This window comes from Lithobates pipiens, unplaced genomic scaffold, assembly GCF_037356315.1.
Source record: "Lithobates pipiens isolate NorthernLeopardFrog02 unplaced genomic scaffold, aLitPip1_a1.2 Scaffold_13, whole genome shotgun sequence".
Lineage (NCBI taxonomy): Eukaryota > Metazoa > Chordata > Amphibia > Anura > Ranidae > Lithobates > Lithobates pipiens.
The window spans coordinates 389,370,865-389,397,189 of record NW_027507718.1 but is presented as its reverse complement, the minus strand read 5'-3'; the positions used below and the strand labels follow the sequence as shown (position 1 = coordinate 389,397,189).

The 26,325-nt window shown below is 43.4% G+C and overlaps 1 protein-coding gene across 3 annotated transcripts in view; it reads right to left on the bottom strand.

Moving 5' to 3' along the window:
• Positions 1-26,325, bottom strand: part of FAM149A (family with sequence similarity 149 member A) — a 133,551-nt gene that overhangs the window by 29,078 nt on the left and 78,148 nt on the right. For all 3 annotated transcript variants that reach the window (XM_077477350.1, XM_077477351.1, XM_077477353.1), the window contains exons 4-8: positions 24,397-24,539; positions 22,235-22,369; positions 17,415-17,594; positions 6,613-6,803; positions 5,202-5,356 (exon numbers count right to left, since the gene is read on the bottom strand). In XM_077477350.1, the coding sequence (XP_077333476.1) occupies positions 5,202-5,356; positions 6,613-6,803; positions 17,415-17,594; positions 22,235-22,369; positions 24,397-24,539 (804 nt within the window). The remainder of the gene's footprint in view (positions 1-5,201; positions 5,357-6,612; positions 6,804-17,414; positions 17,595-22,234; positions 22,370-24,396; positions 24,540-26,325) is intronic.

Genomic DNA, 26,325 nt, shown 5'->3' with positions numbered 1-26,325 from the left:
CGACTCGAACATCGGCTGTTCGCCCGTTCGCCGAATTCTGAACATTATGGGCCGTTCGCGCCAAATTTGTGTGGTGCTCACGGCCCACAATGCACTGCGATGGCGCAGTGCATTGCTGGCTCATGATTGGCCAAGCATGCACTGTGACCCCGCATGCTTGGCCAATCACAGCGCTGGCAGCGAGGAGAGCCATGATTGGCCACAGGCAGTATGCCTGTGGCCAATCATAGCTCAGGCTGTGTAGTACACGCCCAACACTATATAAGGCCGCCAGTAGTGTGTTGGCGTCTGTAGCAGTTAGTGGGTGTTCTGTGTACCTTCAACACAGTATACACCGATTTTTCGTTCTTGCTCTTCTGTAGTGGTTGTTGTCTGCGTGCCCTGACCGCAGTATACACCGCTATATTCACCTATATAGCTAGCGATATATCTATCTTTTATAATAGAGCTTTCAGTCAGTGTTAGGAGATTGTGTGTGCTGTCTGCGTGCTCTGAACGCAGTATACACCGCTATATCCACCTATATAGCTAACTATCTTGCTCGTTTTAATTAGAGCTTTCAGTCAGTGTTAGGAGATTGTGCGTGCTGTCTGCGTGCTCTGAACGCAGTATAAACCGCTATTCCACCTATATAGCTAACTATCTTGCTCATTTTAAATAGAGCTTGCAGTCAGCGGGAGGAGATTGTGCGTGCTGTCTGCGTGCTCTGAACCCAGTATACACCGCTATATCCACCTATATAGCTAACTATCTTGCTCGTTTTAAATAGAGCTTGCAGTCATCGGTAGGAGATTGTGCGTGCTGTCTGCGTGCTCTGAACCCAGTATACACCGCTATTCCACCTATATAGCTAACTATCTTTCTTGTTTTAAATAGAGCTTGCAGTCAGCAGTAGGAGATTGTGCGTGCTGTCTGCGTGCTCTGAATTACAAACAGATTCTACTTAACACAACAAACCTACACAGTCCCTGTCTTGTTTGCACTTCCTGTATACTGCTGTTCTGAGTATATAGGGCCTGGGGGCCACACGTATTTCCTTTTTTCAATATGGGTACGGGGTTCCCCTTAATATCCGTACAAGACCCAAAGGGGCTGGTAATGGGCAGGGAGGGCTACCCATGCCATTTTTCTCAATGATTTTCAACCATATTGCAGGAACCAGATATAGCATTAAAACCGCAAGCAGTTTTAAATGACGTTATTTCCGTTAAATGTCATTTTGTGCAGGGACTGTTCTAAACACGGGAAACACGTGGCACTTCACAGGCATACTACACCCAGGCACGATATTTAAAGGAATATTTCACTTTTTTTTCTTCACTTTAATCGTCATTAAAATCACTGCTCCCGCCAAAACGGCCGTTTTTAAAACTTTTTTTTGCATTGACCCATGTCCCCTGGGGCAGGAGCCAGGTCCCCAAACCCTTTTTAGGACAGTATCTTGCATATTAGCCATTAAAATTAGCACTTTTAATTTCGAACGTTCGAGTCCCATAGACTTCAATGGGGTTCTAACGTTCGTACGAATTTGGGGTCCATTCGAAAGTTCTGGTGCGAACCGAACCGGGGGGGGTGTTCGGCTCATCCCTAATTGTGAAGTGGGAGGAAAATGATAAATGGATTTCAAAATTTTTTACAAATAAATATCTGGAAAGTGTGGCATACATTTGTATGGCGTCCCCTTGAGTCAATACTTTGTAGAACCACCTTTCACTGCAATTACAGCTGCAAATCTTTTTGGGGATGTCTCTACCAGCTTTGCACTTCTAGAAAGTAATATTTTTGCCCATTCTTCTATGTAAAATAGTTTAAGCACTGTCAGATTGGATGGAGAACGTCTGTGAACAGCAATTTTCAAGTCACAGATTCTCAATTGGATTTAGTTCTGGACATTGACTGGGTCATTCTAATACATGAGCATGCTTTGATCTAAACCATTTCATTTTAGCTCTGGCTGTATGTTTAGGGTCATTGTCCTTCTGGAAGGTGAACCTCTGGCCCAGTCTCAAGTCTTTTGCAGACTCTAACAGGTTTTCTTCTAAGATTGCTCTCTTTTTGGCTCCATCCATCTTCCCATCAACTCTGAGCAGCTTCCCTGTCCCTGCTAAAGAAAAACCTCCCCACAACATGATGCTGCCACCACCACGTTTCACAGTTGGGATGGTGTGTTCAGGGTGATGTGCAGTGTTAGTTTTCCGCCACACATAGCATTTTGCTTTTAGGCCAAAAAGTTCAATTTTGGTCTCATCTGACCAGAGCACCTTCTTCCACATGTTTGCTGTGTCCCCCACATGGCTTCTTGCAAACTGTAAACAGGACTTCCTATGGCTTTCTTTCAACAATGGCTTTTGTTCTTGCCACTCTTCCCTAAAGGCCAGATTTGTGGAGTGCATCACTATCAGTTGTCCTGTGGACAGATTCTCCCACCTGAGCTGTGGATCTCTGCAGCTCCTCCAGAATTACTATGGGACTCTTGGCTGCTTCTCTGATTAAATCTCTGCTTGCCCAAACTGTCAGTTTAGGTGGACAGCCATGTCTTGGTAGGTTTGCAGTTGTGCCATACTTTCATCATTTTCAGATGATGGATTGAACAGAGCTTGGGATATTTATTTATAACCTAACCCTGCTTTAAACTTCTCCACAACTTTAACCCTGACCTGTCTGATGTTTTCCTTGGCCTTCATGATGTTGTTTGTTCACTAAGGTTCTCTAACAAACCTCGGAGGGCTTCACAAAACAGCTGTATTCATACTGAGTTTAAATTACACACAGGTGTCTCTATTTACTTATTAGGTGATTTCTGAAGGCAATTAGTTCCACTAGATTTTTGTTGGGGGTATCAAAGTAAAGGGGGCTGAATACAAATGCACGCCTCACTTTTCAGATATTTATTTGTTAAACATTTTCAAAACCATTTATTATTTTCCTTCCACATCACAATTATGTGCCACTTTGTGTCTGGTCTATCAGATAAAATCCCAATAAAATACATTTACTTTTTGGCTCTAATACTACAAAATGTGGAAAATTTCAAGGGGTATGAATACTTTTTTAAGGCACTGTACATCACTGTACATCACTTGGGCCAGTTCCTTCCCCACATTTTGCTAAGCTCGTTCCTGAGGCGCCTGTGTAACTAAGCTGTACTGAACCAACTTCCTGTGACTCTGGGTCCTAGTGCAAATGCTTCCCCCACCACTACCACCATCACAGCAAGCAAATACTGAAAGAGGTGGGCTAGTAGTCACTCAAAATAAAAACAAAACAAGAACTAGAAACTAGCGTTGCACCGATACCAGTACCGATCATAAGCATTTGCAAAACTACTTGTACTCGTGCAAATGCTCCAATACTAAAATCAATACCTTCAAGTCCGCGATTTGTCATATGATTTGACAGTCCAAAATCACATGACAAGTCTCACCCCATAGCCGGCAACAGAACCATTCAAATTGTTGCTGCTCAAGTCACTACTTTAAGATTTCATTGCGACTTGCATTGACTTCTGTTAAATGAAGTTGCAAGCCGCACTTAAATCAGATGTCCAAATCGCACTGATCTGCGGGTTTGAAACTGCACGATTTCAAAACCGCACTGGTGTGAACCAGGTTATGTATAAAATATAAATGCATCTAAGGGCAAGATAGGCATCGGTAATTGGTAACAGCAAGTGCTTGAAAAAAAGTACTCGTACACGGTCCTAAAAACTGGTATTGGTGCATCCCTACTAGAAACCTTAAAGCGGGAGTTCCGCCGTTTCCCCCCTGAAAGGTGCCAATTGTGGCCCCGGATGGTGGGAGGGTTCCAATGAGCGGAAGTTCCACTTTAGGGTGGAACTCCACTTTAACTAAGGGGATACTCTGGGATTGGGTTAGGCATACCGGGTTAATTTCAGTGTTGGCCAGAAGCTCTGAGGGCAATAAGTCTGCACTGCTAAGACAGCTAAACAAATTCTCCTTATTGCATAGCCAGGAATCTGTGCCAAGCTACAATTATCCCTAAGTCATCTGTCCACTTTTGATGACTGGAAACACCACAGGGAGTACAAGCTCTGTGTCTAGTCCTTAACAATACGGTGCCAGAGTTCTGTTATCTTCACATACACACATATTTTCTGTTTAATGTGCCTAAAAAGTCTTCTTAAAAGGAGAAGTGCGAGATTTAACAAAAACAAACATCTATATTCACATCCCTGCTGCAGGATCAGTCCGTTGATTGCTCAGTTCTTGGTCTGCTCTGTCAGTCACCGCTCTCTGCTCTGCCCCTGTACTGCTCACTGGAGCACCCGGCTGGGGAGGTGGCTGGAGCGGCTGAGCCAGCTGCCGTTCAGGCATCAGGGTGGATCCTTCCAGAGTCTGGGTAGATCCTTGTCAGGATCCTTCCAGAGTCTGGAATGGCTCTGGGATGTCACCACTCCCGTGACCCACATGAGAAGTATGACCAAACAAGCTTTGGCAATACAGTGAAACCTTGGTTTGAGAGTAACTTGGTTTGAGAGCGTTTTGCAAGACAAGCAACATTTTAAAATAAATTTCGAGTTGATATACAAGCGATGTCTTGACATACAAGTAGCGTCACATCACAACTAGTGAGTATTAAAGAAAAGAGAGGTGCCTTTAAATGTAGCAATATGGTTACATTTAATGAAGCTACAACATTTAGCAACATAGTGCTACACTTAGAGGCGCCTCTCTTCTCTTTTATACTCTGTAGCTCCTGCTGGATTTTGCTTCTAATCCCCTTGTGGAGGCTGCCATTTGTGGATGGACATTTTATGGTTACACAACCTGGTCACATTGCTATAATCTTTTTATATGGACTATGAACTGAAGGACTTATGAATAAATGGTTGTGGAACTAATCATTTCAGTTTCCATTATTTCTTATGTGGAAATTTGCTTTAATATATGAGTGCTTTGGATTAGAAGCATGTTTCTGGAACGAATTATGCTCGCAATCCAAGGTTTTACTGTACGTCTCTTTTAAGGGTCCCCTTGTCACCCCCCCCCCCCCATGACCCGGCTATAATTATGACATCATGATCATAACTTACATTACCTAGACTGAGGCATTTCTACTTGCCTAGCATTATGTGCATTGAAAGAGGAATTTAAAAATATCAAGTAAATCTGTACATTTCTGATAAAAAGTTATTTCAGCTGTCAATACCGAAAGAACATAGGGACTGTTACAGTTCTTACCTGTGGTGTAAAAACATAAGTGCCAAAGGACATACTCCGCGCCTCCGAACCCCGGGATGGGGGAACTCCAGTTGTTGCTGATGTTATCCGTGGAATTGGGAGGTGAAGATACTTATTCGCTGTACTTGGAATATTTTCTGATTGTTTTAGTTCATCTGCATGGAAAACATGGTTAACAACTATAGATGTGTGTGAACAGGGCTCTAGGTCAATCTCCCATCTTCACCTCCATTAACACACAGACAAGGAGCGGGATCTGTCCATAAGGGTGTCCCCCCCCCTCCTGAACCATACCACGCGCTTGCCCTCAACATGGGGAGGGTGCTTTGGGGTCCTTGTCCCCACAACCCTGGCCCAGTGGTTTTGGGGGTCTGCGGGCAGGGGGCCTGAAAAATATAAGAAAAATAGCACTATGCAGCTCTTGGCCGTGACAGCTGTTACAGAGGGAAGGGCAGGGCTACCTGGTGAGGTAACCGAGTGACCCCACCCCATCTGATGTCATTTGCCGCCAGAGGGGGCGGGGTCATCCGGTAACGTCAGCAGGTGGCCCTGCCCTTGCCTGTATAACAGCTGCCACAGTGTAAAGACAGCAGTCAGGGAGTATTTTCATTTTTTTTCTTCTATTTTTCTGGTCCGTCAGGCGGCGTGATTGAGAATGGATGTACATCGCAGGATCTGGGGGCACCATGGGCCAGGGTTGTGGAGATGAGGCCCTTGTCTCCATCAACATGGGGACAAGGTGCTTTGGGGGGGGGGGAAGCACCCTCTCCATGCTGAGGGCATGTGGCCTGGTATAGTTCAGGAGGGGGGGGGGCTCGCTCGTCCCCACCCCCCCCATCCTGTCCTCCAGGCTGCATGTTCGGATAAGGGTCTGGTACAGATTTTGGGCGGGGACCCCATGCTGTTTTTTTAAAATGTCGGCCTTTTTTAAATTTTTTCCTTGTTCTTTATCTATATTGCCGGGAGCCGTTAATACATTACAGCAAGCAATTTTAAATGAAATTTTTTCCTTTTGTAATTTCATTTTGCTGCGGCGCTGTAAAACACATCACACAGATATGCCACTTTACAGGCAGACTAAAGGGACCCCACAGGCACGATATTTAAAGGATTATTTCATTTTTATTGTTTCACTTTAAGCATTATTAAAATCACTGCTCCTGAAAAAACGGTTGTTTTAAAAACTTTTGTTTTGCATTGATACCTGTCAGTACCTTGGTCCCCCATACCCTTTTTATGGCATAAACTGGCATATAAGCCTTTAAAATTAGCACTTTTGATTTTTTACGTTCGTGTCCCATACACTTTAATAGGGCTTGCATGTTTGCACAAATTTTTGGCCTGTTCGCATGTTCTGGTGCGAACAGAACCAGGGGGTGTGTGACCCATCCCTAATCACCATTTTCATTACCTGTGCCAAATTCCCATGATTTAATAATGAGCTCTTTCAAGGATTCCATAACCTTTTTCCAGACATCATCAAAAGCTTCTGCAGCTACACTGTCTTTGATGCAGTCATTAGGAGACACAGGAGGAATGCCACGCCTGGACCTCTTCTGGTGTATGTGAGCTTTTCTCTGATCCAGAAGGCTCTCATCATCACTAATATCAAAGAAAATTTTAATTTAATCACCAAAATAAAAATAAAAAAATTATAAGACAGATACATAAGAACCAAGTTCACAACAAACTGAATGCACGGTTATTCTACAAGGTGTACTGCGAGGGTAGATTCCCACAAATTCCCACTATGAGCGGAAAAAATGCATCCAGTATTGTGAATTTTCAACATGTCAAGGCCTTCATTTTAATACGTTTTCATTTTTTCTTTAAGCTTGTCGTGCACTTTCCTGCAAGCATCTTCTATGTTCTTGGCAATGTCATACTGATCTAATGAGTGGAAAATATAAGACCATTGTGTATCTAGATGAGTGTTTCTCAACTCCAGTCCTCAAGGAGCCCCAACAGATCATGTTTTCAGCAATTCCCTCAGATACTACTGTGGTGATTACTAAGGCAGTGAAACTGATCAAATCACCCATGCAAAATAACGGGAAGCTTAAAAACATGACCAGTTGGGGCGCCTTGAGGACTGGAGTTGAGAAACACTGATCTAGATAACATAAATCAGCGGGCTAAAAAAATATTAATTATAATATTCAATAGTGTGAGTGGTCAATAAAAATACCTAGGAATAATAACCATCTGCATATATTGCAAAGGATTGCATATGGTACATATACCTAAACAGCAATATTAAAGTGCACAGTGCAGAACATAACTTATGTGTAAAAATCATATGAAGATAAAAATTAATAGGTAAAAAAATGTGCAAAGAACTTCAGATAAAGTGCTAAATATCACTATATAGTAAACTGATATCATATGCCTTATATATCCATAATGAGTGTCCAAAAGTGCTCCTGTGCAAAACTTGTGCAAGCTGATACACATACTGTACGTGAAAGGAAAATTACATCTCAATGTAAATAAAGAAATATATAAAAATAAGATATAGTCAATCTGGTAACGTATAGTCCATACACATCAACCAATCCCTATAGACCGATATAATTGTCCAAAGATGCCAATCTTTTGCTTGAAAATTTTCCGAATGAAGGATCACTTATTTAACTGCTGACATCCACCGTATATAAAGTATTTCTGTATGTGCAAAACAACATACAAAAAGTGCAGGTGCTTTCCTGTGCAAAATTATCTGATGTGCAAAATATTCCACATGTGCAAAAGTGTTCTTTTCCTCTTCGTGCACTAGTAAGTAATGGCCCCTTACCTTGCGGTAAAGAGGTAACCGCATATATTAAAACACTGGCTGTTTCACCTCCTTTTCCCCATGCCCTAGGATCTGAATCAATAATGTATATGCCTGGACCCCCGGGGTTATCTTTAAAACGTCTTTGCCTCTCAGCAGTAGGGGGAGTAGTTATGCTTTAGGAGCAGGTCAGAGCAAGGATGTGGGATTGTCCACTGGATCCCCAGTGAAACCTTCCCCCCCCCCCTCCAGATCTTCCCCTAGACCTTTCTTCACTGATGATGCCATCAATATCACTTGATCTCACTTCTCCCCCCAGGGAGGTGTAAGCTCCCGGCTTCCCCAGGGTAGGAGGACGGTGTAGAAGCATCCTGGCAGTAAAGAGCCTGACTGTGAGCTGAATAACAGAGGAGCATGCACGAATATAGAGAGGCAGCCTCAGCTACAGAGCACCTGACCTGCCTTGTCCCATCCCTGATAGCTGGCCTGACACCCCGCAATGTGTGACACCCAGGGCAGCCCGCCCCGCGCCCCCCAATAGGTACGCCACTGGGCAGCCTCTGTATTTCTCCCGGTACATGATTTATATAACTTGACAATTTGAGAAAAGAAAGTTTTTACAATATGTATTGTTGTCCATACCAACTAGTCAGATTTCATATTTTTTAATTCCCTGAAAAAAAGAAACAGGAAATCAGACTGAATAGGAAAGAATATCTCTGTGCTACCAGGACAAAAATAAACAGCGGAACACTAGCTGCACCAGACACCAAACTGGTAAAACTGCACCAACAATAAGTAAATAAAAATCAATATATGGTGTCGTGCTCTAGTGAAAAAATGAATGCTTTAAATAAAGTACTAAATTAGTTAAAGTGCTATATAAATTGCATAAAACGCATATATAGTGACAACATATGTGCAAATTTGTATAGAAAAGTATAAAATTGCTAAATAATCACATAAACGTCAAGCTGCAAAAAAAGGCATATAAAGTGACATCACATGCGCAAAATTGCATAAAAACGCATAAAATTGCTACACAATTGCAAAACCTTCAAATTGCATAGAATAAAAAGATGCTAATGCTGACAAAATATGAGGTAGAATCCAAGAGTGCTGTGCTCCAAGTGACAGTCAGTGAAAATACAGTCTTTCAGTGTATAGAGGATGCGAATCCTCTTCAGTGTATAAACACCACTGTGTAGTGGCTACCTTACCGCTGTAAGGTAACAGCGTGTTGTAACAAATATTGGTGGTCAGTAAATCCTCCAATGGCTCACATCCGATGTTCCTCTTGTGTGGTAGTGGCCAGGTGAAGCATCAATAAACTAGATATCCTAATATGCCTTGGTAGCCTGATGTATAGTCTTCATGTATAATGATATATAATATATATATAATATGTATATATATATAATGATAGGTTATCTCTATATGCCTCAGTGACAGTGGACAGCCTCCCAGGTCCGTGAACATAGAGTAAAAAGGAGAGGGTGGACCCAAATCGTGAAGTATGTAATCACAGATATTTATTTTAGTTTGCAGGTTTAACCACCTAAGTCCTGGACCATTTGGCTGACCAAAGACCAGACCACTTTTTGCGATTCGGCACTGTGTCGCTTTAACTGACAATTGTGCGGTCGTGCGACGTGGCTCCCAGACAAAATTTATGTCCTTTTTTCCCACAAATAGTGCTTTCTTTTGGTGGTATTTGATCACCTCTGCGGTTTTTATTTTTTGAGCTATAAACAAAAAAAAGGGCGCCAATTTTGAAAAAAAACATTATTTTTTAACTTTTTGCTATAATAAATATCCCCCAAAAATGTATAAAAACATTTTTTTTCATCAGTTTAGGCCAATTCTTATTCTTCTACATATTTTTGGTAAAAAAAAAACCCGCAATAAGCGTATATTGATTGGTTTGCGTAAAAGTTCTAGTGTCTACAAAATAGAAGATAGATTATGGCCTTTTTTTACTAGTAATGGCGGCGATCAGCGATTTTTTTTGTGACTGCAACATTGTGGCAGACACATTGGAAAATGTTAACACATTTTTGGGACCATTGGCATTAATACAGCAATCAGTGCAATTAAAATTGCATTGATTACTGTAAAAATGTCACTGGCAGTGAAGGGGTTAACACTAGGGGGCAGGGGGAAGGGTTAATATGTATCCTGGTTTGTGTTCTAACTGAAGGGGGGATGGGACTGTGCAGGGAAACTAACAGATCACTGTCCATACTCTGTATGAACAGACAATCTGTCAGTTCACTGCTTAGAGAACAGTATACTGTGTGTTTACACACACGCAAGCGCCCCCTAGTGGCCTTTTATGCTACCGACGTAGCATAACGGTGATTCAAGCAGCCGAGCCATGCTGTCGCAATACAACAGTAGCGGTACTACACTACAATAGCGGTTAAAAGTAGTCACATAATGATAAAAATGAGCAGCAAGCTTGTGGCCTGACATCACTTCCGGTGTCCGTGTAAGCCAATCCAACGTGTATTGTCACGATCACGTGACTTCATCAGGGAATATGAGCCATTGGAGGATTTACTGAACACCACCATTTGTTACAAAACGCTGCTACCTTAAAGTGGTAAGGTAAGGTAGCCACTGCACACCTGAGGTGTTTATACACTGAAGAGGATTCACATCACCTATACACTGAAAGACTGTATTTTCACTGACTGTCACTTGGAGCACAGCCCTTCACCGTATCTTATTTTTATTTTATTTTTTCTATTCATGTGCACTGTTGGACTCTACCTCGTATTTTGTCAGCATTAGCACCTTTTTAGTCTAGGAAATCAGACTGATTGTCATGGTAATAGCTGTAATTGTGATTTTTCCAGCTATTTTAAATCAGCCCCAAGTTTACCTGATGTCATTGGCCGTCACTATCAGCCTGATTAGCAGAGCACATTTTGAAAAGATATTCAGATTTTTATTTGCTTACTGTTCTGAATCTGATTATTATATTCAGGGCCGCTGACAAGGGGGGGACCACCAGTCCTCTTGTAGGGGGCCCGAGCACACAGGGGGCCCACACAGGAAGGGGGTTTAGTGATGGATGACAATTGCAGAAATCTTTCTCCAGCAGCTGAAAGCTGGTCTCTCCCCCTCTCCCTGCTGCCAGCTTTTATCTGCTGAAAAAGAGACGTCCCTCACAAATTACCCTCCCAGTGCGGGCCCCGCCTCACAGAGCTGGCTCTAATGTTAGCTCTGCTCCTGAGTTTGTTATCTATGTAACTTTGTTTCTCTCTCACTCTGTCTCTCTGATCCCGGAGCTCCAACTGCCCAGTCTGTATATTTTATTCATTTCATCTTCATTTTATTTGTTAACTCAGTTTTATCTTTTATATTTAGCAGGAATTCTGTGAGCTGTGTTGTATTTGTGTCTGCTAATAATGATTTTATTGTAGTTTTAGCAAAATATAGCTTTAATATTTTCTTGGGGGGGGGGGGTGTTCCTGTCAGGTAGTCTGATTGTATTCCATATATAGAATTGTAAATGCTCCCTGTAGTGGTCATCTATATATCAGAGCATGTGATTGCAAGTGAGTGCAGTTTGAACTTTATTTTCCTGTGTTAGACCATTGAAATTGGGATTCCCTGCTTAAAGAAACCTGTACTGCCATTGCTAACCCGTCATTCTAAATATACTAGTTTACTGGCTACCTTGATGATCCAATGGCTTCGGTACTTTCTAAGTCCATTAATTTGTTCTGTCTTCACTCAGACATACCTGATCTGCATAATTCATTGAAAAAATTAAAGCTAGAGAAAGGCAGGCAACTAGTATTTTGGGATGAACATCAGCAATGACCAGGGCCGCTGATAGGCCAGTACAACTGGCCCTGTTGTACCGGGCCCAGCCAGCAGGGGGGCCCGGGCAAGCTGAGCAGATAAATAATTAATATAAAAAAAAATCCTCCAGCCATGGCCGATCAGAGTCCGTCCAACTCAACTACCAACCAAATAGCCCCCACCACCGCCCGGTTATTTTTGAAGTTTTTTTTTTGTGCAGATAGCTATCTGCAGACTAGGTAGCGGCAGGGGACAGACTATTTCCTCTATTTCGGGCATGGAAGAATGCTTCTTCCACACCTGCACCTCATGCTGGCTGTGGCTCAAGTCCCAGCTAGTATGTCCTCTATCATGCCCTCCCCCTGGCACCGCAGAGTGATTCCTCCCCCTCCTCGTAAGAGAAGTGCCAGTGAGGCGAATGGTGGTAGCAGAAGAAAAAAAAGAAGTAGCTGGCATCATCGACATCGTATCTGAATGGAATCATTTGTGGACACTCCAGTCCAGGCAGCATCAGGGAAGAAGTGCCTCGTGGGGCCCGGCTAAAATTTTCACAGGTGTGTGCTTGCTTGGGGGGGGGGGGGGGGGGAGGGGTGGGATTGAAGATCTACTACTGATGCAGCAGCATATATACATTATGGTATTGGTGCCATGGGTGGCACTGTCTACAGGTAGCACATGCGTTATGGCCCATAACACATGTTCTGCCTGCAGACAGTGCTGCCAATGTCATATTCTGCTGCAGACAGTGCCACCCATGACGCTAATGTCATAATGCATGTGCTGCCTGCACAGACAGTGGCACAATGCCGCCAATGGCATTATGCCATTGGCGGAATGGGTGGCACTGTCTTCAGCACAATATGGCATTGGCGGCATGGGTGGTGCTGTCAGCAAGTAGCACATGCGTTATGCCATTAATGTCACAGCTAGCACTGTTTGCAACACATTACGGCCTTGGCGGCATGGGTGGCACTGTCTGCCGGTAGCACATGCATTGTGGCCCATAATGCATGTGCTGCCTGCAAACACAGTGCCACCCATGCCGCCAATGCCACAATGTGCTACAGACAGTGTCACCCATGCCGCCAATGCCATAATGTGCTGCAGACAGTGCCGCCCATGCCTAGCACTTGTAGACAAACCTGCACTTTGTTTCAAGGCGGGGTCTGGGGAGGAACCATGGGCAGAGCGGGGCTGAAGGAGGGACCAGGGGGATCTAGGGTGGAGCTGAAGGGGGCCCTGTCAGGTAGGCTGTATGGGGCCCCATGATTTCTATCAGCGGCCCTGGCAATGACAACCTACATAGCTGTAGGAATATGTTTCCTTTAAAGTAAAACTGTAATCATGGTTGCCAGAGGTTATAGTGTATCATTACTGCTCACTGACTGGTTGCTAGAGGTTACAGCACACATTATGGCTCACTGATTATTTTCTAGAGGTTACAGCACATGACTTATGCTTGTTGATTGGTTTCTAGAGATTACTGTGCATATATACTGCTCACTGATTGGTTGCTAGAGGTTACTGGACATTATTACAACTCACTAATTGGTTGCTAGAGGTTACTGCACATTATTACTGCTCACTGATTGGTTGCCAGAGGTTGCTGCCTATCCTTACCACACACTTATTTGTTGCAAGAGGTTAGTGCACATCATTACTGCTCACTGATTGCTTGTTAAAGGTTAGAGCACATCATCTCCTCACTGCCTGCACAGTATGGGCTGGGAAGATGAGGGGACCCATCAATAGACAGAAAACTCTTAGGGATCCTAGGACTCCTGGGATCAGTGGCGATGCTGGGGGGAGGGAGGTGATCAATGGAAATGCTCGGTGGTTGATGGGATCAGTGGCAGTGGTGGGGGATGGGATTAGTTAGGAGGCAGTACACTGTGACCAATTCTGAATCATGTAGAGTAAAGCTGGAAATCTTTGGCAGGTATATAGTAGGGGATTTTACACTGACCACCAATGTAAGGGGGAATATACAATGACCTCCATATAAGGGGGAATTTACATGACAGCCATTGTCGAGGAGATATGTTCTGACCATCAACACAAGGTTATACTTCTACATTGACCATCAGTGCTAGGGGGATTTACACTGACCACCAATGTAAAGGGGGATTTACATTGACCGCCAGTGTAAGGCAATTCTGCACCAATGTAATGAAGAATTTCCACTGATCACCAGTGTAAGGGGGGCCTTCACACTGGCCACTAGTGTGAATGAAGGGACACCAAGCCCCAATGTAATGAGAAGAGTTACACTGACCACCAATGTCACTGAGACACCACAGAAACGTGCTGCCCTTTAGCAGATACACAACAGTGGAATTGCTAATGACACCCTCACGCATCTGCTGAGATGTGTTTATTCACATGCACAAAATTCACGTTGCTGTGGCACCATGTTATTTTAGAAAAGAGTTCCACCTCCAATTTGCTTACCTTTGCAGAACAGGCTAATGTTAGGCTTAATGACCACAGTTGTAGGCAGGACTTTCAAACATGCCCCTTTAACTGCCCAGTGGGCAGCCTTTGGCAGAAGTAAAGGTGAATATGACCTCAGGGGGGCATGATATGCATATGAATGCCACCTCTATTTACATATCAATACCACTGGTCCGTGGCTATTTACATATTAATTCCGCTGGTATTTACAAATCAATGCAGGCTTTTTACATATAAGCACAGGGTCTGCAGGTAAATCATCTGTGATAGGTAGAATTGAGCAGCATTAGTAACAGAACTTCACACTGAGCTATTAGGACACAGATGTAACTAAAACTTCAAGGGACAAGGGAATTTAAACTGGGATAGTTCGCAAGTATGAAGCAGCTGTTTTGGACTCCACAACAATGATGGGGCCCAGGGCAGCTGCCCCTTTTGCCCTGCCTTAGAGATGGCCCTGTGTAAATGTATAAAGTTTCTAAAATATTAACATGCACCAATATGATTATAATGTATTATTAATCATATATGTATCTACATTTACCTGTAGATTAACTATAATTTCCCCTTAAAGCCCAACTGCAGCTTAATGGGTGTGGGTCCAAAAAAAGCTAACAATTAGGCAACACACAGGCTTTCACAGGGCCATTCCGATCAGGCCCCCCTGTCAGTTTTTCAGGTAGACCATTCATGCCTATGGATCAGCATGTGTAAATGGAACTGTGTCTATTTACATCTGCCTACCTCCGATCCACTTCATTAAAACCAAATGGAGGGAGATCCTTTCTCCTATGTGTAGGCAGATCAGAGGGCAATCATGTGTAAACAGATACCCAGCTACCCATAGAGCAGAGCGGGCTCTGTCTGTGTTTGCGCTGCATGCACTGATTGGACAGAGACCTGTCATCCTCCCCCTCTGCTCTGATCAGCATGGGATTTACGAGCGGATTTCTAATTTCTAACATTTCTAATGTCTTCATATCAGAGTTAAAACTCCTGCGTTTACTTAACCGACGTTTGACTATAGCATAATGGCTCCCCTGTGCGAATCTCCGTATGGGGTATAGGGGGCGTGTGTGCACGCCTGCTGCGGTACTGAGGAGCCGATGTGCGTGCCTAGTGACCGCGATGTGTGCCAGGCAAGCGTGATCACTCATGACAGAGCCAGAATGAGGATCTGTGTGTGCAAACACACAGATCCACATCCTGTCTGGGGAGAGGAGACAGATCGTGTGTTCCTAGTATATAGGAGTATATCAGTTTCTTTCCCTAGGCAGTCCCATGCCCCCCACAGTTAGAACACATTGAGGGAACACAGTTAATCCCTTGATCACTCCCTAGTGTTAACACCTTCCTTGCCAGTGACATTTATACAGTAATCAGTCTGATTTGTCTGCCACAATATCGCAGTCCCAATAAAAATTGCAGATCGCCGCCATTACTAGTAAAAAAAAAAGAGATATACGAGGCAATGTTTTTTGCAGCTCTGAGGTCATTAATGCATCATTAAATATATTTTTCAATTGCATTATAAATACCTGAATTTGACCTGGCATCAGCCTTTGAAGTCCCTGTATAGCAAGGCTGGAGTATGAGAAGAAGAAGCCGCACAATCAGCCAATTGGTTCATGTGCTGACAAGAAGCATACTAATAGAAAGGCAAATCAATGTGACTAGCTTGTGATTGATTAGCTCATGACTGTACTACTTTTCCTTTCACTGTCCAGTAACACATGGCCAGTTCCAGGGTGACCTGGGCTTAGACGAGTAGGGATTGAATGATGCTGGCCATGCAGTGGCAGTAAAAAATACTGCAGAGGAAGAAATCTCTGGGATGAAGAGTATATTGAAACAAAATCATTTTTTTTTATCCTTAACCACTTTCTGCCCAGGGTAACTAAAAATTTCTTCACATACAATATATGTAACATCAGCATTTTTTTTGCTCGAAAATTACTCAGGACTGCAAAACATTAAATATTTTCTGAATTGTCAAATGCATAGCGCACACAAACAATATAAAGCTCTGTGAAAACTGTTGGTGCTATATAAACCCTGTATAATAATACAAATAGCCTAAAAATCTCCATAGGCAACAATTTAAAAACCTTTACAGGTTACAATCACCGTTTACCTACATGTGCATTCGCATTTGCACGTGAGCATGGGGAAGGGGGCTACTTTAAAATGTTATAATTTATTTAACTAAAAATATTTTTTTACACCATTTATAAAAAAAATTTTGATTCAACTAAATTGCTATCACAAGGGAAAAAACATTCCTTGTGATATCTGGAGTAGTAACAGGTACTGTTTATTGAGAGATCAATGGTCTAAAAGGTCTCGGTACAACCGCTTCCCCCTGAGGATGCGCAGATACGTCCTAAGGGCTGGAAGTGGTTAATGGGCTTTTTTTTCCATCTTGGTATTTCTGGCTGCAGTTCTGTTTTTAACATACAGATTTGTGGATTTATCACTAGAGGGAACTGCAATAAATGTAGCCTTACTGGGCTCTCCTGCTTAGTAGCTGCTTAGTAGATTTCCAGCCTAATAGTTACTAAAACTAAAATGTTCGATCCCCCCTCCTGCTACCTATTCTGCCTAACCCGTGTAAAAAAAAGATGTGCGAACTTACCCAGTTTTAGTCTGCTTTGGTCTGGTCACATGATTCCTTGTGTCAGTGAGTGGTGGCTGCAGGGGAGAGGAGGGAGCGCTCAACAGCGGCTGGCCCAGTCGGTTTTGGTGCTCTCTCCTCTCCCCTGAAGCCATCACTCACTGAAAAAGGGGAGTCAGAGCTGTGGATTACGTGACCTAGACTGGAGGGAACTAAAATAGGTATACACATCTTTTTTTTTTTTACCGGTTAAGCAGGATAGGTAGCCTGGTAAAAAAACTATGAGGTTTTTTCCATTCAACTTAGCGGGTTGAACAAAAAAACTTTCTGCTCTGATCCTATGTTAGTACAGCGATCTCCTCTGCTGAGCTGTTGTATTCTGACTGGGGCGACCCCCAGAACACTCCAATCAACGCTCTCAGCCATTTGATTTATGAAATATAGCCACAATTTTTTTTATAGTCAGGTAAGCAGCTGGTAGCTATACTTCATTTCCATTTTAATGATTCTATTTGTAAATTTATACTACTACTATACAACAACATTTTCTATTTACTGTTCTCTGCTGTCATAGGCGAGGTATTCTTCAACAGTGCCATCTGCATCATAGATCTCTTCCTCCAGAAAGGAGTACGTTGATGACATAAAGTCCAGAGAACCTGAGCTGGATATGGACTCCTCAGTCCTTTGTAATGGAAAAGCTGAAGGGACCAGTCTCGAGCCAGACACACAAAGTCTAAAAAAAAACAAATAAGAAACAATTATTTTCTCCGATCCTCCTTTTCTGGGTTCCCCCATTGGCGCTCCTGGCTCCTCTTCCTCATCTAGTGCCTCCACGGAGGGCCACATTCCATGGGGGTACTTGTGCAGGCATGCTCCCAAGGACTCAGCCCCGCCCCCCAGCTCCTGTGTCACTGGATTTTAATGACAGCAGCAGGAGCCAATGGCTCCCACTGCTATCAATCTATCAAATGAGGATCTGAGACATTGGCTGGAGCTGCTGGGCTCGTGCTCAGAAAAAAGAAAGAAAAACAGGGGCTCTGGGGGGCAGCTGCACCACAGAAGGTTTTTCACCTTAATGCATAGAATGCATTAAGATGAAAAACCATGAGACTTTACAACTCCTTTAATATGAAACCTGAAACACTGATATTCCAGTGAATACCCAAATGTGATATTTCCATAACAGGCTAAAGCTTAAGCTTAACAAAATATTTAATTTTTTATTAAGAACCAGCAATGGTACTTACAATGAATGAAAACTGTCCCTTGTTCTGATGGCTGCCATGTTCATTGAAATCTTCATTCTGCTGAACACCCCCAACACCCCCTCCCCCAACTCCAGCTGTGGTCTTCTGATGTTGCGGGAGTCAATACAAGCCGCTGGAACAGTTAAAATAATTCATTAACAGTGCTTCTTTTCTGCCCACCTGCTCCATTCTGCCCTTTCTACCGTCCGCTCCATTCTGCCCTTTCTGCCCATCTGCTCCATTCTGCCCTTTCTGCCCGTCTGCTCCATTCTGCACATTTGCTCCATTCTGCCCATCTGCTCCATTCTGCCCTTTCTGCCCATCTGCTCCATTCTGCCCTTTCTGCCCGTCTGCTCCATGAAAGGAAGCAGATTTTTCTGTCTTTATTTTCCGTCCTCAATTCATACAGCACTTTTAATTGTGGGTGATAATACAGCTTTTAGGAATGGAGCCAAGGGGGTCGAAAGGTTGGGCATAGTGGGCACTTTTGACGAGCAGCTCCATTAATCCCTGCAGCTGTGCGGCTATTCTGGGAGGTCAGAGGAATGAAGTTATTAACTAACATAGCAGTCATCAAAACAAGGGACACTTTTTACTCATTCTAAGTACCATAACCGGTACTGAATTAAAAAAAAAATCTTGTCCCCCTCTTCGGTTCTTCTGCCGGGCCACCGCGCCTTCTTATAGCTCTTTTACAGGCGGTGGCCCCGTCTTCTGTCGCTGCCGCCGCCGCCCCTTTCGTTCTTCTTCTTCTTCTTCTCCAGGAGATGTTGCCTCGACGATCTCTCCGGCCGGAATGCCAGGGACGCACTGCGCGGCCACTTATATAGTGACAATGGGGCGGTGTCACATGGTATATGTCACATGGGTTGGTCACATGGTGACCCCGCCCCATTACGATGTCATAGTCCCCATGTGACATCAACCCATGTGACCAACCCATGTGACATAAAGCCATGTGACACCGCCCCATTGTCCCTATATAAGTGGCCGTGCAGCGCGGCCCTGGCATTTCGGCCGGAGAGATCGTCGAGGCAACATCTCCTGGAGAAGAAGAAGAAGAAGAAGAACGAAAGGGGCGGCGGCAGCAGCGACAGAAGACCGGGCCACCGCCTGTAAAAGAGCTATAAGAAGGCGCGGTGGCCCGGCAGAAGAACCGAAGAGGGGGACAAGACCCCCGAAGTCGGGAGAAGAGGCCGGCGGCGAGGAAGAAAGCCGGACTCCTCCGCTAGCAAAAGAGCTACAAGAAGATAGCGGTGGAGTCCGGCGAGAAGACCCCCGAAGACGGAAGACCCCCGGAGCTGTGCAATAAAGTATTTTATCTCGTGTGTTGTGTTTTTTTTTGTACTTTTATTTTACAGGTGAATGGGTAGGGGTACATTGTACCCCATACTCATTCACATAGGGTGGGGGGCTGGTATCCGGGGGCCAGGGTTGTCGGGAAGAGGCCCTTGTCCTCATCAACATGGGGACAAGGTGCTTTGGGGTGGGGGGGCCACGCGGCCCCCTTCCCCAAGGCACCCCCCCATGTTGAGGGCACACGGCCTGGTACGGCTCAGGAGGGGGGGCACTCGCTCGCCCCCCTTTCCTGGCCGGCCGGGTAGCGTGCTCGGACAAGGTTCTGTTGTGGACTTGGGGGGGACCCCCACGCCGATTTTTTTTCGGCGTTGAGGTTCCCCTTTAAGTCCATACCAGGCGGCGGGGCCTGCGAAGTCTCCTTCGCGGGCCCCGCCTACCTGGAGACGCGCTCGAAATTAGCGGACTTTTCTCCGGACGGGAAAAGTCCGCTCATTTCAAAAGTACGGCGGACTGGCATACACACAGGCGGATTGTCCGCCGAAATGCGAGTACGACGGACAGTATTACGGAAATTCCGAAATACTTAGTCCGCCGGACTGCACGCTGAAAAAGTCCGCTGAAGCCCACACACGAGCGGACTGTCCGCTGAAATGTGTTTCGGCGGACTAAGTAGGCCAGACAGTCCGCCCGTGTGTACGCGGCTTTAGGGCACTTTCACACTGATCCCCTGCAAAAATGCCGCAAAAATGCATATGCGTTTTTGCTGCGATTTTACCATGATTTTGGTGCAGGTTTTAAAGGACATGTGACTCAAAAACGGCACCAAAATGCATCGTGGGTGCGCTTTGCCTCGGTTTTACTGCGTTTTCTATTACTTTCAATGGAAAGGGTGCATTTTTGGTGCGATTTTTTTGTTTGTTTCCCAAACATGCTCCAAAGATGCTGCAGAATTTTTTTTCACTGCAATGGAAGCGCACCACCCCAGTGTGAACATATTCATTGAGTTTAAAGGAAAGCATTTTTCTTGAGCTTTTTAGGTGCTTTTTTTAAAGTGCTTGAAAAACTCTACACAGTGAAAGGGCCCTAAATGTAAGCTTTAAGTAATTTAGCAGGCTTGCAGATGTAAAAAATCAAACACTGAGATTCTACTACTACAGTGTCTGGGAAAGGTAGTTTAATGCAAGTATCTACCTGACAAATTAGAGATCTGTTTTGAGCAGACTGGATCGTGGCTACGTGCAATGTTCTGACAACTATTCTACTTTGAATGTGCTACAACCAGTCATATTTAGTACACTTTATTCAGCATAAAGGTTTATACAAGAAATTCATAATTTCAGAATAGTTCATTTTTTGGGCAAAACCACTGTACTCCAAAAGATCTTAATTCTTTATATACTGTATATTATCAAAGCACAATACAGAAACATTTTTCAACAAAGGATTTTACTTTAGGTTGTCACAAGATCAACATTTAGAATTTTAAGGGCTGGTTCACATCAGAGTTGCACAGCAATGCAATCCACGTGTTCTCATGCAGTGCAATTTGGCAGTCTAGTCAAAATGCATGCACTACTTTAAGATTGTCCTGCGTCAAATAGCATGGTACTGCAGTACCAGGGGCGGACTGACCATTCGGGCCCGCCTCTCCAGTACCTTTTCAGTGTGTATTCTGTGTGTGTATACTGTGTGTGTATATTATGTGTGTATGTGTGTGTGTGTGTGTATACTGTATGTGTGTGTGTGTATACTGTGTGGCCCCATAATCTATTACCTGGGGGCCCCATAATCTCCTATTGCCCGGGGGCCCCATAATCTCCTATTGCCCGGGGGCCCCATAATCTTCTATTGCCCGGGGGCCCCATGAGTTGTCAGTCTGCCTCTGTGCAGTACCATATGATCTGGTGCCTGTAAATGTACTGCATTTGCAATCTGCATTTGGGGTGCCGTTAACAATGTTTTCGCACCTGCAGTAGGTCACAAAGGCAGTACGTTTTAAACACAATGCAGTAAACATGCACAGAATGCACCTTTCCCCAGCATCTGATTGACAGTAATAAAGCAACACCTGCAGTACAATTTAATCGCCAAGCACCCACCAGCAGTTGGCATGGAAGCATTTATAATTTACTTCTAGTGATGGCAGCCAGGAAGTAGAGGACCATTGGTGAATTAAATAGTTAGGAGCCTAAAACATACATCTTACTTTCCCAATGGGTACACTCCAGGGCCGGCAGCAAGTTATAGCTTGAAGTAGAAATGAAGGCAAAACTTTTTTTTTTGTAGCGTAAGGGAGGGTTATAACCCCTGTCAGGTCTTAAAAAATAGATACACTGTAGAAAAGTAAACCTGAAAGTAACAAAAAAGAAAAGTCTTGACTATTTAAACCAACCTTTTCAACACAGAGGAAACCTTGAAATAGTTCTCCGGTCTCGGGGAACCCCTCCTAAAAATTAGAAGTCTACAACTCATGATACATTAGTGTGATGGTCAGTGGGAAGAATGGTCCTTACACTTGTGGTCATTGGGAAGAATAACCTACTTACAGATAGCTAAAAAGATCAATGGTGTGAGTGGGAACTTATCTGAGAGGCAGAAACTGCCCAATGCTGAAGGAACCTCTAGAAACCTTTGGAGGAACCCTGGTTGAGAATCCCTGATTTAAACATTGATTAGTGTTATCTGATACTTTTCCAAATTGTCTCCTTGTTTCTTTGCTCTCCTAAACTAGTTCATAAAATGTTTACAAAACTTTTTGTATCATTTATACAAAATGTTCTATCAGGACTACCTGTTAATATTCAATTATGAGAATAAATCATCTTACTGTCCAAAGGATCCAATATCTTCAGTGGTACTTATGCAACCAGTACTGGAACCTGTTGTGGAGGATTTTGAAGTTTTACTCTGAATATGTTGAAAGCCTTCATCCTTAGGAAAAATTAGTTGTTTTCCTAATATTCTTAAAAGCAAAACAAAAAACAAGGGAATTAAAATTAGGTTAATTACATTAAATACAGAATTATCCAATAAAATGAAAGGCAAGTGCAAAGTGCAACAAACCTTACCAACCAATCAAGTATGTTTGGTTGCTATTGGCTGTTTTACTTGAATAGACCCAATAATTTGTAATATAGCTGTATTGAAAATATTTCACTGTCACAAATGTTGAGTTCTCAAATTTGTGAAACTGCATATCTATGAAGGTATGGAATGTGTGTATTGGATATAAGTGTATATTTAGAAGGATGTCAGGAGTGTCTAGCGCTCCTGCTCCTCATTCCTGTGTTTGGCTCCTTGTTTCTGGGTTTCTCCTTCTCTGTCTGCCCAACGGAAAGGTGATTAATGTGGTCAGTCTCTGGGTGGAGACCAAACCTGATTTAAGCAAGCCATGCCTTCAGTGTCGTTCTTGTGATCTGCATTTGTAACAAGTTTTACAAGCTGCCTGTTTGTCTGCTCTGCTGATTGTATTTCCCTGTGTATGACCTCGGAACTCTGCCTGCCTTTTAGCTGGACTATCATTGAACTACTCTGCCTGCATGCCTACTGCAAGCACCTGTTTGCTTTGCTAAGTTCATGCATGCCCCGGTGTGGTACCCAGGCACTATAGCATTGTGTATAAGACCAGGGGGCAACTGAGAACTGATAGGCCTGCTTGCCTTATGGGAAAGAGGTCTGATATAGGTTAAAAAAATAACTAAATCTATAGCTTCTGACCACCTGCGTTAGGGGTAAGCATGACAAAGAAGTTAGGCTTTTTAGAGCTGGGCTATATTTTTAGAATACAGTAAAACATTGGATTGCGAGCATAATTCATTCAGGAAATATGCTTGTAATCCAAAGCACTTGTATATCAAAGCAAATTTTCCCATAGGAAATAATGGAAACCCAGATAATTTGTTCCACAACAATTTATTCATAAGTCCTTCAGTTTATAGTCCATTTATAGCAATTCACATGGTTGATGATTAAAAGAAGTAAATCTAAGTATGCAGGAATCCGGGGTAAAACTGTCCACATAGATCACCCCCCACACCGCCAGCTCTCACCGCTGTCGGTCTACAATTGTGACTGGGAAGACTACCCTGTAGTAGTGTGATTGAACCGCTCGTGGAGTGCAGCTTGGAAGGGACGATGTCGATGAGGAGGATGATCTATGTGGACATCTTTACCCCGGATGCCTGCATGTTTAGATGTGCCTGTTTTAATCATCAACCATATGAGTTGCTAAATGTTGTACCTTCATTAAATGTAACCATATTGCTACAATTAGAGGCTCCTCTCTTCTCTTTTATACTCAGTTCTGATGTGACGCTGCTTTTATATCAAGACATCGCTTGTATATCAAGTCAAAATGTATTAAAAAATGTTGCTTGTTTTGCAAAACGCTCTCAAACCAAGAAAGGGTCCTTTCACACGGGGCGGATCAGTTCTGATCCGCCCCGTGGATGTCCGTTTGCTCAGCGGGGATCACTCCGCCGATCCCCGCTGAGCAGGGAGATGACAGGTCTGTCTCCGCACACTGCGCAGGGACGGACCTGTCACAGCGCCGCTCTCCCCTATGGGAGATCGGATGACGACGGACCGCAGTGCCCGTCGTCACCCGATCCGATCCGCAGACGGATGGAAAAATAGCTTTTTCCTCCGTCACACTTTTTCGGATCGGAGCGGGTCGGATGTCAGCGGACATGTCACCGCTGACATCCGACGCTCCATAGAGCTCTATGGAGCACCCGTTCAGGTCCGCCTGAAAAACTGACAGGCGGGCCTGAACGGGACGTTAGTGTGAAAGGGGCCTTACTCTCAAACCAAGTTTTACTGTATTTTGTTTAGACTAACTAAAACAAATAAACTAAAATGCATTAAGTATTTTAATACAATGTGATATGGTCTGTAAAAGAATATATTGCTCATCAGTCAAACACTTGTAGTCTTTACAAAAACACACTGGTCAAAATTATAGCTCACAAAAAAAACACACTATATTACCTAAGATGGGGTGATCTTTCAGTCCAGTCTTTGCACTCTGCTTGTAGGTTCTTGTTCTGTGAACTGACAGTGCCCTCAAAAAGCATCTCATCGACATCCCAGAACAAATGATGGACCCTCTGTGCGTTAGCTTTATCGAACTCCTAGCAAAGAACACACACAAAGAAACATTTTTGTTGCAGTACTCACGCCTGAAGCACATTTTGCTCATTTTCTTCCTATAAGTGTTTTTCAGTAAATGTAAAAAAAAGAAAACTAAATTGCAACATTAATTTGAAACTATGCTGTTGCCATTGACAGAAACATTGTATCTTGTTTGACTGCAAAATAAAAAAGTTCCTGTCCACAAAAGCTTTTCTTAGTTACTCTGGTGGGCTTTTCTTAGTTACTTCTACAAATTGAGTGCTTGCAGAGGCCCCACTTTTTTTTTCTTGCTATTCAATTTAATCATACCTTGTTAGGCTTGTAAATAGCTATGATATTAAGTGACTCAGAGATGACAAAGGATTATAAAAAACAATAAGCATTCCTGGGAATGTTCCTAGTGCAAAAGAATAAAAGAAAGGCAGCACAATAATTATATACAGTATGTCTATTAATAATTTGCATTTTATTGTTGCCTTATCTATCTACTTCTATACCACAGTTTCTAAAACTTTTTTCCATTTAGAAGTATGCAAAATCTCAAAGCACTCCTGTCTAAAAGTATAAAAAAATGTAATGTTACTTATCGATGGGAAACCTGAGCCAGGGACAATGCACATGCACACGCACACAACCACCTTGATGAAATTAACATAAGCCTCTCACCACATAAAAGTCTCCCGAATCACACAGTACCCCTATCACATTGCCTCCAAATGACAGAGTACCCCAATCACAGAGCACCCCCTTAACAGAGTCCACCAATTACACAAGCCCCCATCACAGAGGAACTTCCGGCTCATTTTGTTTACTAGCTTGCTATGGCTTTGGACGCCCTTGATTTACGGCGTCATAGCAGTGTATATATAGCGGGTGTTTTATGTCACTCCGTCACCGATGATGAAGTCCCGCCCCCTGGGATGTAACGCGTACGGAATTACATGACCACGTGACGTCAACCGCATCTTCCGTTCATACTCGTGGCTACTACGATCGTTATTCACTATTGATCCTTCACACTGGGGAACAGTGCAACAACATGTAAGTGTAATAGTCGTTTAACAAATTTGTATCCATTTTACTATACGGAGAGCACTATTGTGTACTTTTATTGCCATTGCATGTCCACTCGTTTGGAAATCAGTGGAGCCTACTTTTGGATACATGTGATCTACACTGCCTAGTAATACATTCCTAGCGCTATAGAGGTGAAAGTGGAATACCACATTTACCCTGTATTAAGGGACTGCTTGTTTGACCCTATCCATGCTGAAGGGTCCATCAGATGAGGTGAGCTGCTAGCACTCTCGGTTGGTGGAGGAGATCACTTGGTTGAAGAGAATGTCTTACACCGTGCTTGTTCATTAATAGGATCACCCTGTATGGACACTTATTGGTGCAACTTTGGACTTTCTTTTTTTGCAATCACTATACATTATGTTTTTTTTGTGTTTAATTGTTTTGCGCTGCACTGCTTTTTATTTATTTCTCTGTAAGGATTTGATAAATTGGTCCTCGGTGTTTAGCTGCAATCTTTGTGATATATCTATTGCGCTGATTGGTTTCCTTGCTTATATGTGAAGAAAGGACATGGAATCTGTACAAAGGGGCCTTATATTTTAATTGTGTCTAGGTTGTATTAACTTTAAAGCTGAAATCCAGGTATGGTATTCAATGCATAGTTGGTTAAGTTGGTCAAGTTTTGGCTAATGTAAAAGCAGTGCATCACCATAGTAGTCGCCACTACTACAGTGATCACCACAGTTGTCTGGGTCCTGCGCTGAG